This window comes from Ictidomys tridecemlineatus, chromosome 8, assembly GCF_052094955.1.
Source record: "Ictidomys tridecemlineatus isolate mIctTri1 chromosome 8, mIctTri1.hap1, whole genome shotgun sequence".
Taxonomy (NCBI): Eukaryota; Metazoa; Chordata; class Mammalia; order Rodentia; family Sciuridae; genus Ictidomys; species Ictidomys tridecemlineatus.
Genome location: NC_135484.1, coordinates 27701867 through 27717872, shown reverse-complemented (window position 1 = coordinate 27717872; position 16006 = coordinate 27701867). Strand labels below are relative to the sequence as shown.

Below are 16006 nucleotides of genomic sequence, written 5' to 3'. Positions count from 1 at the left end.
CCTTTCTTCAAATCATGCATGAAGCAAATGCTGTAGCCCATGTTACTTTCTGAGGGCAACAGAGAAACTATGGAAGACACTACTGAAAAAAGACAAAGGAGCCAATGTTCCTATAGATTTCACAGATTCAACTGTAACTAAAGAGAAAACACACCAATGTGTGGGCCATTACAAAAAATGCAGAAAAGTGTTTTTCGTCAATTATGATATCATCCATATTTACCTTTTGTGTATGTGTGTGTGGGGGGGGTACTGGGGGTTGAACCCAGGAGCACTTTATCAGTGAGCTCCATCCCCAGCCCCTTTTGATTTTTTTATTTTGAGACGGTCTCACAGTTGCTGAGGCTGGTCTTGAATTTAGTAAGGGCATGTGGCAAATCCTACTCTTCTAAGAGGGATGGGCAGACTTGAGAAACAGGATTTCAGCTGGAGCCAAGAAAGCTTCAGAAAAGAAATGTGAAGATGTGAAGAAAGCAGCTGGAGAAGAGCAGCCTTTGGGGACAGCTGATGGCACAAGCATGACAGGCAGAAGGCAGTGCCAGGTGGTGAACAAGAGGTCAACGAAACGGGCCAGGGAGAGAGGGGAAGGAGTGTGTATCCAGCTGTACCCGGGGAGGCAGGTCCTGTTGACATGGCCAGGGCGTGTCGAGGAGAGGCCTCAGAGCCAGAGGAGCAGATCTACCAGCTCTTTGGTAAACAAAGTAGCTTTGCTATCTGTATAATTCTGACCTGAAGCCAGGGGCAGGAGGGCTGGACTAAAGCAGTAACATGGGAACTCTCCTCCTCCAGAGACCAGAGCAGGAGTCCAAAAAACAGCCCCACGCGGGACTGGTGACAGTAAACTAAAAAGAAGTGACTAAAGTTAGCATTTATTATAATGGACGGGGTGTTAGAACTGGACTAATGCTTGAGAAGAGGACAGAGGGACACCAAGATTTAAATGAAGTCTCAGAAAAGACCCACGTTCTTTAAGAGTTGGGTTTCTGAGCGTGAGATTGGGATATGAAGTCAGAGAGCCAATTTCCCTTCATTTAAAAAAAAAAAAAAAGTTTCACCAGGAGCAGTGGCGCATGCCTATAATCCCAGTGGCTTGGGAGGCTGAGGCAAGAGGATCACCAGTTAAAGCCAGTCTCAGAAACTTAATGAGGACCTAAGCAACTCAGTAAGACCCTGTCTTTAAATAAAATTTAATAAAGGGCTGGGGATGTGGCTCAGTGGTTAAATGCCCCTGGGTTCAATCCCCAGAACCAAAAAATAAGGTCACTATGTAAATCATTGAAGATGAGTCTATATGGATTTACTAAATCATGCAAAAAAAATTCGTGTTTCTGAATGTCAGATGAATTTTGCACTAAGTTTGGAATCCAAGCTTTACTTTAAAAACCTCACTGAGCACGGTGGCATATGCCTGCCACCTACTATTGCCAGATACTCAGGAGGCTAAGGCAGGAGGATCCCAAGTTCAACACCAGCCTCAACAATTTAGCAGGACCCTATCTCAAAATTTAAAAATTAAAAATTTTTATAAAAACCCAGAACTTATGACTAGAAATAAGATTTTTTAATATCCTTGTGAACTAGAATTTTTAACTAAGTTTTCTAAATATTGAACACCTTTTCCTGATTCACTAAAAAAAAAAAAAAAAAAAAAAAAAAAACTTTTTTCATTGTTAACCCAGAGCCTAAAGTCAGTTTCCACGTGTCAATGGTAGCCAGTACAGGAAGCTATAAATCATAAAGACCTTGAACTGTACCAACATCTGTGAAGAACAGGAAGTATTTACTCTTCACTTAAAAACCTTATCGTGTGGAACAGCATACTATACTACAGGGATACAGCCACATCAATGTTTATTGCAGCACAACTCACAATAGCTAAACTGTGGAACCAACCTATATGCCCTTCAGTATATGAATGGATAGGGAAAATTTGGTATATATACAAAATTGAACATTACTCAGCATTTAAAGAGAATAAAATCATGGCATTTGCAGGTAAATGGATGAAGGTGGAGAATATAATGCTAAGTGAAATTAGCTAATCCCCAAAAACCAAAGGCCGAATATTTTCTGATATAAGGAGGCTGATTCATAGTGGGATTGGGAGGGGGGAAGCATGTGAAGATGAGATGAAATCTAGATAGAACAGAGGAGTGGGAAGGGAAGGGAGGGGCAACGGGTGGATAAAAAAGATGGTGAAATGAGATGGACATCATTTCTCTAAGTCGATGTATGAAGACACAAATGGTGTGAACATACTTTGTATACAACCAGAAATATGAAAAAAAATATGCTCTATATGTGTAATATTAATTATAATGCGATCTGCTGTCATATATAACAAATTTTTTAAAAAAACCTGATTGTGTGGTTTCTATGCTACCAAATTCTCAAAGACAAATTACAGTCCAGGCATGTCACAGCATATTAAAAACAGAATGGAATCATAAGTGCGTTCATCTATCATCTTTTCAATGTTCTAAAGTACAAAGTTTGTTTTGCCTCCTCAAGCAGAAATCTTCTCCTAAAAGAACTTGATATTCCAAATCCTGGGCTTTCAAGAATGTGGGCTCTCTGTTGTATCTTTCAGCTATCTGTGGGAAGGAACATGCTGCTCTAAGTCTTGGGGTGGCAAGACAGTCTAGGAGGGTGCAACTTCGTTACTCTGAAATTTTCAGTGCACTTGGAGATAAAGCACCAGCTGAAGAAATGGTATCAGTCTGGGTGTAGCGCAGTGTTAGACTGGCCAGATTTAATAAATGGGATGGCATTAAATTTAAAAGCTTCTGCATGAGGCTCTGGGATTGATCCCTAGCACTACCAAAAAATAAATAAACAGCAACAACAACAACAAAAGGTGCTGAAGAAGGATTGAAATGGGAGGGGCAGAAAGTGGTATCCGGCAAAAGAGACTACTTTTATAAAGAAAGGCATTTAATCAAGTGTACATACATGAATGAGATAAAGGAATCATATTTTGTATGTCCTGTGGATCAGGCTTTTTTTTTTAAAAAAAAATTACCAATAACTTTTATTTTATTTTTTAGATCAGGCTTTTAAAGTTGATCAAAAACACACTCAGCTTCCAGGGGACCTACCTGTTAGTTTCTATCTTCATCCTTCCAAGCTGCACGTTCAGTGATCGGTGAGCGCTCTGGGAATCGTGGGACACAGTGGAGCTGAGTGTGCTCACCCCTGAGGTAGCCACAGCATCTTCAATGACAGCCTGGGCTCTTCGGACAGTTTGATTTGAAGGTGGTTCCTCATGGTCATCTTCTACATCCAGGTCTTCTGGATCAGCAGTATCACTCTCAGATGCCAGGCTAAAATGTGGCCTCAGTTCTGTTTGGCACAACAGAGTTAATCAACAAATAGAGTTAATAAAGCAGGACTCATTGCCTTCCTGTCTTAAGATATGAATATCAATCATCCCACAAGCTATAAGATACGCATTCCAAACGGCTCCTCTAAAAGTAAGGATTTCTGTGCTTTAATTCAGATTTGTTCTGCCAATGAATATATAAAATTTACAGGCTGTAGAAACTCAGAATGACTTAATTCAAACAAAAGAATGTTCACATCGTAGATAAAGGCTAAAACCTGAAAAACAGAAAATGACATAAAAACCTACTAAGAAAAAAATTTTTAAATGCTTATGCAAGTGAAATTCATTTTTACTACCTGGCAACCCCCCCCCCTTTTTTTTTTTGAGACAAGAATCCCTTTATTGCCCAGGTTGGCCTTGAACTTGTGATCCTCCTGCCTGAGTCTCCTGAGAAGTTCTGATTATAGGCGTGTGCCATCACACCTGGCAATATCCGGAAACCATTAACTTGCTTAGAAATAAGGAAAGTGAAATGTACAGAGATTACAGAGACAAAAGTAAATACCATGTTTTTTCCTATAACATTTAAAATGCAAGGGAACTAGTTCCTCCTAATGGTCCATTAGAAGGAATAATTTAAATGAAATCTGGGTGGCAGAAATGCCCTGATTTTGACACCAATATGGTCTGTCACATGGAACTTTTTACTGGATCATAGAAACCACTGAGAACCTGGTGAAAGTCAGAGAAACTCTCCCCAAAGAAAAATACATCCATAAAACATTTTACCTAGAATTCTTAGCTATAGACAGACTTCCTAAAGCCTTCCCAAGAGTCCATGAACCACAGGTTAAGAAACTGTGTGAGGGCTGGGGATACAGCTCAGTTGGTAAAGTGCTTGCCTCACAAACATAAGGTCCTGGGTTCAATCCCCAGCACCACCAAAAAAAAAAAAAAGAAAAAAAAAAAAAAGAAACTGTGTGAATATTTAAAGCCATCTGATCCTTGATAAAGGTGCCAAAAACATTGGAAAAAAGATAGCCTTTTTAACAAATGTGCTGAGAAAATTGGTTATCCATCCATATGTAGAAGAATGAAATTAGACCCTTATCCCTCACCCTGCACAAAATCAACTCAAAATGGATGGGACTTAAGAATTAGACCAGAAACTATGCAACTCCTAGAAGGATCACAGGGCCAACACTCTAGCATATAGGTACAGGCAAAGACTTTCTTAATAAAATCCCTTAGGCTCAGGAAATAAAATGCCCAGATTTAATAAATGGGATGACATCAAATTTAAAAGCTTTTGCACAAAAGGAAATAAGAATGTGAAAAGAGAACCTACAGAATGGGAGAAAAACTTTGCTATCTATTCTTCTGACAGAGGAATAATATCTAGAATATATAAAGATCACAGAAAAGTTAACAAAAACCTCCCAAATAACATAACCAATATATTGGCAAGTGAATTAAACAGACACTTCTCAAATGAACAAATACAAACGGCCAACAAATATGTGAAAAATATCCAACATCATTAGAAATTACTACACTGAGATTTCATCTCATACCAGTCAGAATGGCAGTCATCAGGAATACAAATAATAATAAATGCTGGAGAGGATGTGGAGAAAAAGGAACACTTTTACACTGCCGGTGGAATTGTAAATTAGCATAACCACTAAGGAAATCATCATGGAAGTTCATCAAAAGAGTAGGCATGGAACCACCAGGTGACCTAGCAATACCACTCCTCAGTATATATCTTAAAGAATTACAGTCATCATACTACAGTGATACATGTATATCTACGTTTACAGCAGAACAACCCACAATAGCCAAACTATGAAACCAGTCTAAGTGTCCATCATTGGATGAATGGATAAAGAAGCTGTGGTATACATGCACAATGGAGTTTCATTCAGCCATAAAGAAGAAAGAAATTATGTTATTTGTAGGAAAATGAATGAAACTAGAGATCATTATGTTAAGCAAAATAAGCCCAAATCAGAAGGCCAAGGGTCAAATGTTTTCTGTCAGATGTATAAGCTAGAGAGGAAAAAGAAAAAGGAGAGTGGGGAGGCAGGGATCTCATGAAAATCAAAGGGAAATTTAAAAAAAAATTAATTAAGAAAAAAAAAAGAAAAAGAAAATCAAAGGGAGACCAGCATAGAAAAGGGACCAGGGGGTGAGAGTGGGGAGAGAGGCAGGAAGTGCTGGGGAACGATATTGGCTTAAATGTATTATTACTTTATGTGCATGTGTGAATATGTAACAGCTAACCGTTACGTACCACTATGATAAAAAACAGGGAACGAGGAAAAAATGGTCAAAAAAAGAACCTGTGTGGAGGAGGGGAGTGCAGCAGGAGCAGTGGGAAACCCCATCCCACCACTCCAGTCCGGCTACGACAGCAGGGTCACTGAAGGCCTGCAGGCAGGTCCTCTAGGTAACTGTTCTGTCTTCACCTACTTGACCCGTGTACAGGTGTACAGCGCTGGCCCTTTAAATATTCACCTGCTGCTTTTCTTCTCATAGCCATTTTGTTTACTGCTGTCCCCAGACAAGCCAAACCTGGGATTCTATCCTTCACGTTTTTTCTTACTCTCATTCATCTAGAAAGTACTAGGCTGGGGATATAGCTCAGTTGGTAGAGCGCTTGCCTCTCATGCACAAGGCCCCAGGTTCAATCTCCAGCACCACCAAAAAAAAAAAAAAAAAAAAAGTTGAGTACCTGTAAGGTGTAATGACAAACTCCACCCTTCTGGCCCCAATCCTGTTATATTCAGAAGGTCCTGGATATGCCTGTTGGGCAGGAACTGAAAATCTAACAATCTAACTCCTCAGCTTTTGCTCATAACAAAAACTAGAGTGTCCCCAGAGCCAGGTTTATCTCTTTCACTAAATTATAAAAGAAGTGCTTTACTGCAGCTTTTAAAAATGTATAACATACACTGGGCACGGTGACACACATCTATAATCACAGTGGCTTGGGAGGCTGAGGCAGGAAGATCGCAAATTCAAAGCCAGCCTCAGTGAGGCCATAAGCAACTTAATGAGACTCTGTCTCAAAATAAAAAAATTAAGGACTGGGAATGTGGCTCAGGGGTTAAGCACTTCTAAGTTCAACCCCCAGTACCAAAAATCAAAAATAACATAAAATTTACCATCTTGACCATTCCTAAGCACACAGTTCTGTAGTATTAAGTATATTCACATGGTTGGGCAACCTGTCTCATTTTGCATAACAGAAACTCAACACCCATCATACAATAACTCCCTATTTCCTCCTCCCCCCAGTCCTGGGAACTACCATTCTACTTTCTGTTTCGATGAATTTGACTACTCCAGGTGCATCCTATGAGTGGAATCACACAGTATCTGTCTTTCTGTGACTGGCTTATTTCACTTCACATGTCTTCAGTGGTCATCCACGTTGCAACCTGTGTCAGAATTTCTTCCCCTTTTAAGGCTCCATAATATTCCACTGAATTTATTTACCACCTTTTGTTTATCCATTCATTTGGTGACAGATACTTGGGTTGCTTCCACCTTTTGGCTGTTATAAATATGCTGCTATGAACATGGGTATGCAGTAACTGAGATCCTGTTTTTAGTTCTTTTGAATACATACCCAGAAAAAGAATTACTGGACCACAACTGGCTGTGTCCCACAGGGGCTGCACATTTACCCCCTGATTTCCAGTGCACAATATTTCCAGTTTCTCTACATTCTTACTCCTTAGCTCTTAGACTAACCACGCTTTACCTTTACTCTGCTTTCCACTTTATCTCTTCTTTTCCCCAAACCCCATTTCCTTCATTTTCTAATCTTTATGCCCTTTATTCCATTTCCTAATTTATCTATACAGCCAAGAACTTAACATGTTAAGCATTCAAAAAAAAAAAAATCTTGGTAGAATGAAAGAGTTACCCTATTAGGATTGTATATCCTCAAAATTTTAAAATAATACAATTCTAGGTTAAGTTAGAAGATTAGGACTTTGAAAATTTTCTAAAATTATTCTTAAGTTTCATTCACAGTTTCTAAATTGTTTTTTTTTTTTGTAATTATTCAAAAATTTTAGAGTTCTGTTGATTATAATCTCACTTTTTAGGAGGAAAATTTTTTGATGTTTATTTATATTAAATATTCCTTAACTCCATATCCTTTAAATTATCATTTCATATATGTACAAATGACTACAAAAATTCTTTCAAATAATTTGAAAAGTAGAAAATTATAAGCTAATGCAATGTCTGCCTGTTTTGGTCTTTTGGGGGTGGCTCCCTGAGTACATATCATCAGTGTAGACACTGTAAAATATGCCTGTGAAACAGAGCATCTGGTCCTGGTCCTCAAGGAAGTAGCACTAAAGTAGAAATAAGACTAATGAACAACGGGCTGAGGGTGTGGCTCAGTGATAGAGTGCTTGCCTAGCATGTGTGAGGCACTGGGCTCGATTCTCAGCACCACATATAAGTAAATGAAAGAATAAAATAAAAGTCCATCCACAGATGGTGTGAAAAACTTTGTGTAAAATCAGTGCATTGAAAAGTTGTGCTCTATGTATAATATGCATTCTGCCATCGTTTATAACAAATTAGAATAAATAAGTAATTTAATAAAAAATAAAAGTCCAGCGGGTTGGGAATGTGGCTCAAGTGGTAACGTGTTCGCCTGGCATGCACGGGGGCGGTGGGATCCTCAGCACCACATAAAAAATAAAATAAAGATGTTGTGTCCACCAAAAACTAGAAAATAAATATTAAAAAACTCTCTCTCTCTCTCTCTTTCTCTCTTTAAAAAAACAAAAAATAAAAGTCCATCAACATCTAAAAAAAAAGATTTAAAAAAAGTGGACAAATGTACAGAAGAGTCCTAGGAGCATGCACAAAGATAACATGGAATGACAAGTGCCATTTAATACAGCTAAAAGTATCTTACAAGACCTCAGGCACAGATCTAGTTCCATGTGTGATTTACATGTGCACTGAATAGATGAAGTAGAGGAAGGGCTAATTCTCTCTTTTCTTGACCTGGAACATTTGTCTCTCCTGCTCTCAGGCATCAGTGCTCCTGGGTCTCAGGCCTTCAACCTCTGACAGGGAGTTCCAGCAACAGCTTCCTTGGTTTTTCAGGCATTTAGACTTGGAGTGAACTCTACCCTGGCTTTCTTTCTTCTCCACTCTACAGACAACAAATCATGGGGCCTCTTGGCTTCCATAATCATATGAGTCAATTCCCATAATAAGCCCTCTTCCCCCATCCTGGCTGGCTTTGAACTTGCGATCCTCCTGCTTCAACCTCCCAAGATGCTGGGATGAAAGGTGTGCACCACCACACCGGGCTGAAGACACTCATTCTATAATAGTTTCTTTGCACTTAAATTGTGAAACAAAATCTTTAGGCCATTTGGAAAATTGATTGAAATCACTTCGTCTTGTCCACATATTCCACCACTTTCATACTGGGGTAGATAATGTATATTGGCTTGCCCTACCCTGAGAGAAATTTTTAAAAAGTACCTTTTCCGTGTAATTCTCCACTAAAATTTTCCACTTTAAAAGAAAAAAAGCTGTCAAACAGTACCTCCAATCAAAATCAGAAATTCTTAGTAGCCTCAAGAAAACCAATTTCCTGGTGGAAAGACAACTTTCGTTAGCTGGCACGTCCCACAGAGAATGTGCCCTGTTCCTCGCAGGCTTGTTTGTACAGCAGTGTGCAGCCCAGGACGCCCACGAGGAGAGCTCCCTGCCACATTCTCCCCGGGGCCCTCCGTAGCTTCACAGCTTCCCCCACAGTGTGATCACCAGTTCCTTTTACTTTTTAATTGTTTTGTTTTGAAAGAATTTTAGATTTACAGAAATACTGCAAAGAAAGCACACACACACACACACAAAAAAAAAAACCAAAAAACAAAAAAAAACCCTGGTATATAATCTCTGGCTCTATCTAATACATCTGGCATAACTATGGTATATTCCTCAAAACCAAGAAATTAAACTTGGCACAATGCCTTCACTAAGCTGCAGACTTTGCTCTGATTTTTCTAGTTTTTTACTAACATTCTTTTTCTATTCCAGGATACCACACAACATTTAGGTAATCAGCACTAAGCTGTTTTTTTAAATCACCAAATCATTCATGTGCTACTCAGATATTTCAAAATATAATCCCTCTCTCTTTTAGACATCCTTAATGCTTCACTCACGGCCTCTACCTGCCCCTTTCAGGGATCTACACCTATTCCCCTTTATCTGCAGTCTGTCAAGACACACCCCTCTATAGTACATTCCCTATGTCAAGGCTTAATGGAATGATAAATCATCTAAATGTAAGTACAGTTGACTTCCTTAAGCATCAATTTCTTAGATGTATACCTAACTGCTAGAAGCATGTGTTTCAAAGCCTCTCCTGAATTTTTTCCTAAGTTACTCATACTTTCCATCCTAATTTGTTATAAGCAGGTGAAACTCAGTTATTGTTTCAATCAAATATTTATCAGAGGACCTACTGTTTTCTATGTATCATGCTGGATAGAATACTAGCCACAGAATAACATAAAACAGACATTATTACTTTATAGTGAGGATAACAGTCATGTAAACTAGAAATAAAAAGTAGTTTCAGGCATTGCCTGATCGCCGGAACGCCCTGCAGCTGGAGTCTGTGGCGCGCGCTGGGAAGCGGCAAGGTGCCAGAGCGGGGGTGCAGCGATGCGGATTCTGGGGGCTCCCGCCAGTGGTACAATGGCTGCGCTTAGTGCTGAGTTCCAGCTTTGAGACAGAGGACAGAAGCGGTCAAGTTCGGTTCCCGATACCAGTCGGACGGCGGAGGAGGACAGCAGCCGCCATCTTGTTTTCTACTGATCTCAGCGCATTCAGCTACGGAACAGGTGATTTCAGGCTGGTATTTGCCTGCATCTCACAGACAGATCGCTCAGGCTCGGGGATGGAGAACCTGTGGAGAATACTCCTGGGGGCTCGTTCCTGGCAAGGCATGCGCCGGGCTCTGAGAGGCTGGATTCTGGTTCCGGGGGCTGCCTTGGCCCAGGGCTTGGGAACCTGCAGAGACTGCGTGTGGAGGCCAGCTCCAAGTGGAGCGTGCGCTGAGCTCAGGGCAGCTGGGTTCTGACTCCCGGAACAGTTTTGGCCCGGGGCTGGGGAGCCCGCCGGGACTGCGTCTTTGAGCCTGCGCCCAGCGGAGAGTGCACTGAGTTCGGAGAGCTTGGAGCAGCAGGGCTCTGGCTCCCGGAGCTGCTTTGGCCTGGGGCTGGGGAACCCGCGGGGGGGGGGGGTTGCTCCTTGGAGCCAGCTCCCAGCAGAGCGTGCGCGTTGGGATCGGAGAGGCCGGGTTCTGGCTCCCGAAGCTGCTTTGGCCCAGGGCTGGGGAACCTGCAGTGACTGCTTCTCGGTCCAGGTCCTGCTGGGTGCTGTGGGGGCCAGGGGGGCAGAGTGGAGCTGCCGCCTGCGCACAGAGCAGGCCAAGTGACCTGCCGGCGTGGTACCACGACACCCCAACTGCAGCTGGGGCCGAAGAGAGTAGCTGCCCACGCCTAGAATAGGACCAGCGACCCGACGGCGCGGTAGCCAAGTAACTCCATTTGGAGTAGGGGCTGTGCAGAGCCACCGTCTGAGCCTGCAGGGTAGGCAGACCTGTGACCCACTGGCAGGACAGGCCCGGTAGCCTGCCAGCGTGGGGGATACATAGCACCGAGGCAGTCACGTCACATTGGTTGGAGTGGGGGTGGAGCAGGGCTGCCCGTGTCCGGAGGGGGCTCAGCGACCCGTTGGAGAGGCAGTCAGGTACCCTCATTGGGAGTGGGGGCTGTGCAGGACTGCCGCCCGAGCCCGCAGGGTGGGCAGACCTGCGACCCACCGGCGGAACAGGCCTAGAGGCCTGCCAGCGTGGTAGACACGTCATACCAATTGGAGTGGGGACCGAGCAGAGCCGCCGCCCACATCCAGATCAGGACCAACGACCTGAGGGCGTGGCAGTTACGTCACCACAATTGGAGTGGGGGCAGAGCAGAGCTGCCACCCGCGCCCGCAGGGGGTGCAGACCTGCGACCAACCAGTGTGGTAGACAGACCACCCTAATTAGAGGAGGAGCACAGCCACTACCCGCCCTGCAAGGGAGACTTCCCAACTATACAAGAGCAATATAAATAAATAGGGGGTAAATTTCAAAAACACAACAGTTTCACCAAGCAGAAAGAAAAGCCAGCAGTATGAAAAGACAAGGAAAGAAAGGACCACAAGCAATGCAGGTCAACTCAACTTTAGAAGAGGTAATAGCTGCAACAGATGGAATGTCAGATAAAGAGTTCAGGATATACATGCTTCAGATGATCTGGAGTCTCAAGGAAGACATGAGACAGCAAAATCAGACAATGAAAGATCACATTGACAAGGAACTACATAAACAAATCCAGGAAGTAAAACATCAATTTCACAGGGAGATAGAGGTAATAAAAAACAAACAAATAGAAATCCTAGAAATGCAGGAAGCAATAAACCAACTTAAAAACTCAATTGAGAATACTACCAGCAAAGTAGATCACTTAGAAGATAGAACATCAGACAATGAAGACAAAGTATTTCAACTTGAAAAGAACATAGACAGCTCAGCAAGACTGCTAAGAAACCATGAGCAGAACATCCAGGAATTATGGGATAACGTTAAAAGACCAAACTTAAGAGTCATTGGGATACAGGAAGGCACAGAGCTCCAAACCAAAGGAATAAACAATCTATTCAGTGAAATAATACGAGAAAACTTCCCAGACATGAAGAATGAGACAGAATCTCAAATCTTAGAAGCCTACAGGACGCCGAATGTGCAAAATCATAAGAGATCCACACCTAGACACATTATAATGAAGATGTCCAACATACAGAATAAGGAGAGAATTTTAAAAGCTACAAGAGAAAGGAAGCAGATTACATTTAGGGGTAAACCAATCAGGATAACAGCTGATCTCTCAACACAGACTCAGAAAGCTAGAAGATCCTGGAATAACATATTTCAAACACTGAAAGAAAATGGGTTCCAACCAAGAATCATGTATCCGGCGAAATTAAGCTTCAGGATGGAAGATGAAATTAAAACCTTCCATGATAAACAAAAGTTAAAAGAATTTGCAGCTAGAAAACCATCTCTTCAAAAAATCCTTGGCAAAACATTACAGGAAGAGGAAATGGAAAAATAACATTGAAAACCAACAGTGGGAGGTAGGACAGTAAAGGGGGGAAAGTAATCAAAGAGGAAAACAAATCAGGTTGAGTAACATTAATAAACAAATATGGCTGGAAGAACAAACCATATCTCAATAATAACCCTAAATGTTAATGGCTTAAACTCACCAATTAAGAGACACAGGCTAGTTGAATGGATCACAAAACAAGACCCAACAATATGCTGCCTACAGGAGACGCATCTGATAGGAAAAGATATACATAGACTGAAGGTGAAAGGTTGGGAAAAATCATACCACTCATATGGACTGTGGAAACAAGCAGGAGTGTCCATATTCATATCAAATAAAATAGATTTCAAGCCAAAGTTAATCAAAGGGATAAAGAAGGACACTTCATACTGCTCAAGGGAACCATACACCAACAAGACATAACAATCATAAATATATATGCCTCCAATAATGGTGCAGCTATGTTCATCAAGCAAACTCTTCTCAAGTTCAAGAGTCTAATAGACCACCATACAATAATCATGGGAGACTTCAACACACCTCTCTCACCACTGGACAGATCTTCCAAACAAAAGTTAAATAAGGAAACTTTAGAACTCAATAACGCAATTAACAACCTAGACTTAATTGACATATATAGACTATACCACCGAACATCAAGTAGTTACACTTTTTTTCTCAGCAGCACATGGAACCTTCTCAAAAATAGATCATATATTATGTCACAGGGCAACTCTTAGACAATATAAAGGAGTAGAGATAATACCATGCATCTTATCTGATCATAATGGAATGAAACTGAAAATCAATGATAAAAGAAGGAAGGAAAAATCATGCATCACTTGGAGAATGAACAATAGGTTACTGAATGATCAATGGGTTTTAGAAGACATCAAGGAGGAAATTAAAAACTTCTTAGAGTTAAATGAAAACACAGACACAACATATCGGAATCTATGGGACACATTGAAAGCAGTTCTAAGAGGAAAATTCATTGCTTGGAGTTCATTCCTTAAAAAAATAAAAAACAACAAATAAATGATCTCATACTTCATCTCAAAATCCTAGAAAAAGAAGAGCAAAACAACAGCAAAAGAAGTAGAAGGCAAGAAATAATTAAAATCAGAGCTGAAATTAATGAAATCGAAACAAAAGAAACAATTGAAAAAATTGACAAAACTAAAAGTTGGTTCTTTGAAAAAATAAATAAAATCAACAGACCCTTAGCCATGCTAACGAAGAGAAGAACAGAGAGAGAACCCAAATTACTAGCATAAGGGATGAAAAAGGCAAGATCACGACAGACACTTCAGAAATACAGAAGATAATCAGAAATTATTTTGAATCCTTATACTCTAATAAAATAGAAGATAGTGAAGGCATAGATAAATTTTTTAAGACTTATGATCTGCCCAGATTGAGTCAGGAGGATATAGACAACCTAAACAGACCAATAACAATAGAGGAAATAGAAGAAACCATCAAAAGACTACCAACTAAGAAAAGCCCAGGACCGGATGGGTATACAGCAGAGTTTTACAAAACCTTTAAAGAGGAACTAACACCAATACTTTTCAAGCTATTTCAGGAAATAGAAAAAGAGGGAAAACTTCCAAATACATTCTACGAGGCCAACATCACCCTGATGCCTAAACCAGACAAAGACACTTCAAAGAAAGAAAACTACAGACCAATCTCTCTAATGAACCTAGATGCAAAAATCCTCAATAAAATTCTGGCGAATCAGATTCAAAAACATATCAAAAAAATTATACACCATGATCAAGTAGGATTCATCCCTGGGATGCAAGGCTAGTTCAATATACGGAAATCAATAAATGTTATTCACCACATCAATAGACTTAAAAATAAGAACCATATGATCATCTCCATAGATGCAGAAAAAGCATTCGACAAAGTACAGCATCCCTTTATGTTCAAAACTCTAGAAAAATTAGGGATAACAGGATCATACCTCAACATTGTAAAAGCAATCTATTATAAGCCACAGGCCAGCATCATTCTGAATGGAGAAAAATTGAAGGCATTCCCTCTAAGATCTGGTACAAGACAGGGATGCCTTCTCTCACCACTTCTGTTCAACATAGTCCTCGAATCACTAGCCAGAGCAATTAGGCAGATGAAAGAAATTAAAGGCATAAAAATAGGAAAAGAAGAACTTACATTATCACTATTTGCAGATGACATGATTCTATACCTAGCAGACCCAAAAGGGTCTACAAAGATACTATTAGAGCTAATAAATGAATTCAGCAAAGTGGCAGGATATAAGATCAACACGCAAAAATCAAATGCATTCCTGTATATCAGCGACAAATCCTCTGAAACGGAAATGAGGACAACTACTCCATTCACAATATCCCCCCCAAAAATAAAATACTTGGGAATCAACCTAACAAAAGAGGTGAAAGACTTATACAATGAAAACTACAGAACCCTAAAGAGAGATATAGAAGAAGACCTTAGAAGATGGAAAAATATACCCTGTTCATGGATAGGCAGAACTAACATTATCAAAATGGCGATATTACCAAAAGTTCTCTATAAGTTCAATGCAATGCCAATCAAAATCCCAACAGCATTTCTTGTAGAAATAGATAAAACAATCATGAAATTCATATGGAATAATAAAAGACCCAGAATAGCAAAAACAATGCTAAGCAGGAAGTGTGAATCAGGCAGTATAGCGATACCAGACTTCAAACTATACTACAGAGCAATAGTAACAAAAACAGCATAGTACTGGTACCAAAACAGGCGGGTGGACCAATGGTACAGAATAGAGGACACAGTAACCAACCCACAAAACTACAACTATCTTATATTTGATAAAGGGGCTAAAAGCATGCAATGGAGGAAGGATAGCATCTTCAACAAATGGTGCTGGGAAAACTGGAAATCCATTTGCATCAAAATGAATCTGAATCCCTTTCTCTCGCCATGCACAAAAGTTAACTCAAAATGGATCAAGGAGCTTGATATCAAATCAGAGACACGGCGTCTGATAGAAGAAAAAGTTGGCTATGATCTACATACTGTGGGGTCGGGCTCCAAATTCCTCAATATGACACCCATAGCGCAAGAGTTAACAACTAGAATCAACAAATGGGACTTACTCAAACTAAAAAGTTTTTTCTCAGCAAAAGAAACAATAAGAGAGATAAACAGGGAGCCTACATCCTGGGAACAAATCTTTACTCCACACACTTCAGATAGAGCCCTAATATCCAGAGTATACAAAGAACTCAAAAAATTAGACAATAAGATAACAAATAACCCAATCAACAAACGGGCCAAGGACCTGAACAGACACTTCTCAGAGGAGGACATACAATCAATCAATAAGTACATGAAAAAATGCTCACCATTGCTAGCAGTCAGAGAAATGCAAATCAAAACCACCCTAAGATACCATCTCACTCCAGTAAGATTGGCAGCCATCATG

At 40.5% G+C, this 16006-nt stretch overlaps 1 protein-coding gene across 7 annotated transcripts in view; it reads right to left on the bottom strand.

Annotated features, from left to right (window-relative positions):
* Map3k5 (mitogen-activated protein kinase kinase kinase 5) overlaps positions 1–16006 on the bottom strand; it is a 210060-nt gene that overhangs the window by 7623 nt on the left and 186431 nt on the right. For all 7 annotated transcript variants that reach the window (XM_078019065.1, XM_078019061.1, XM_078019062.1 and 4 more), the window contains one exon: positions 3099–3342. In XM_078019065.1, coding sequence (XP_077875191.1) covers positions 3099–3342 — 244 coding nt within the window. The remainder of the gene's footprint in view (positions 1–3098; positions 3343–16006) is intronic.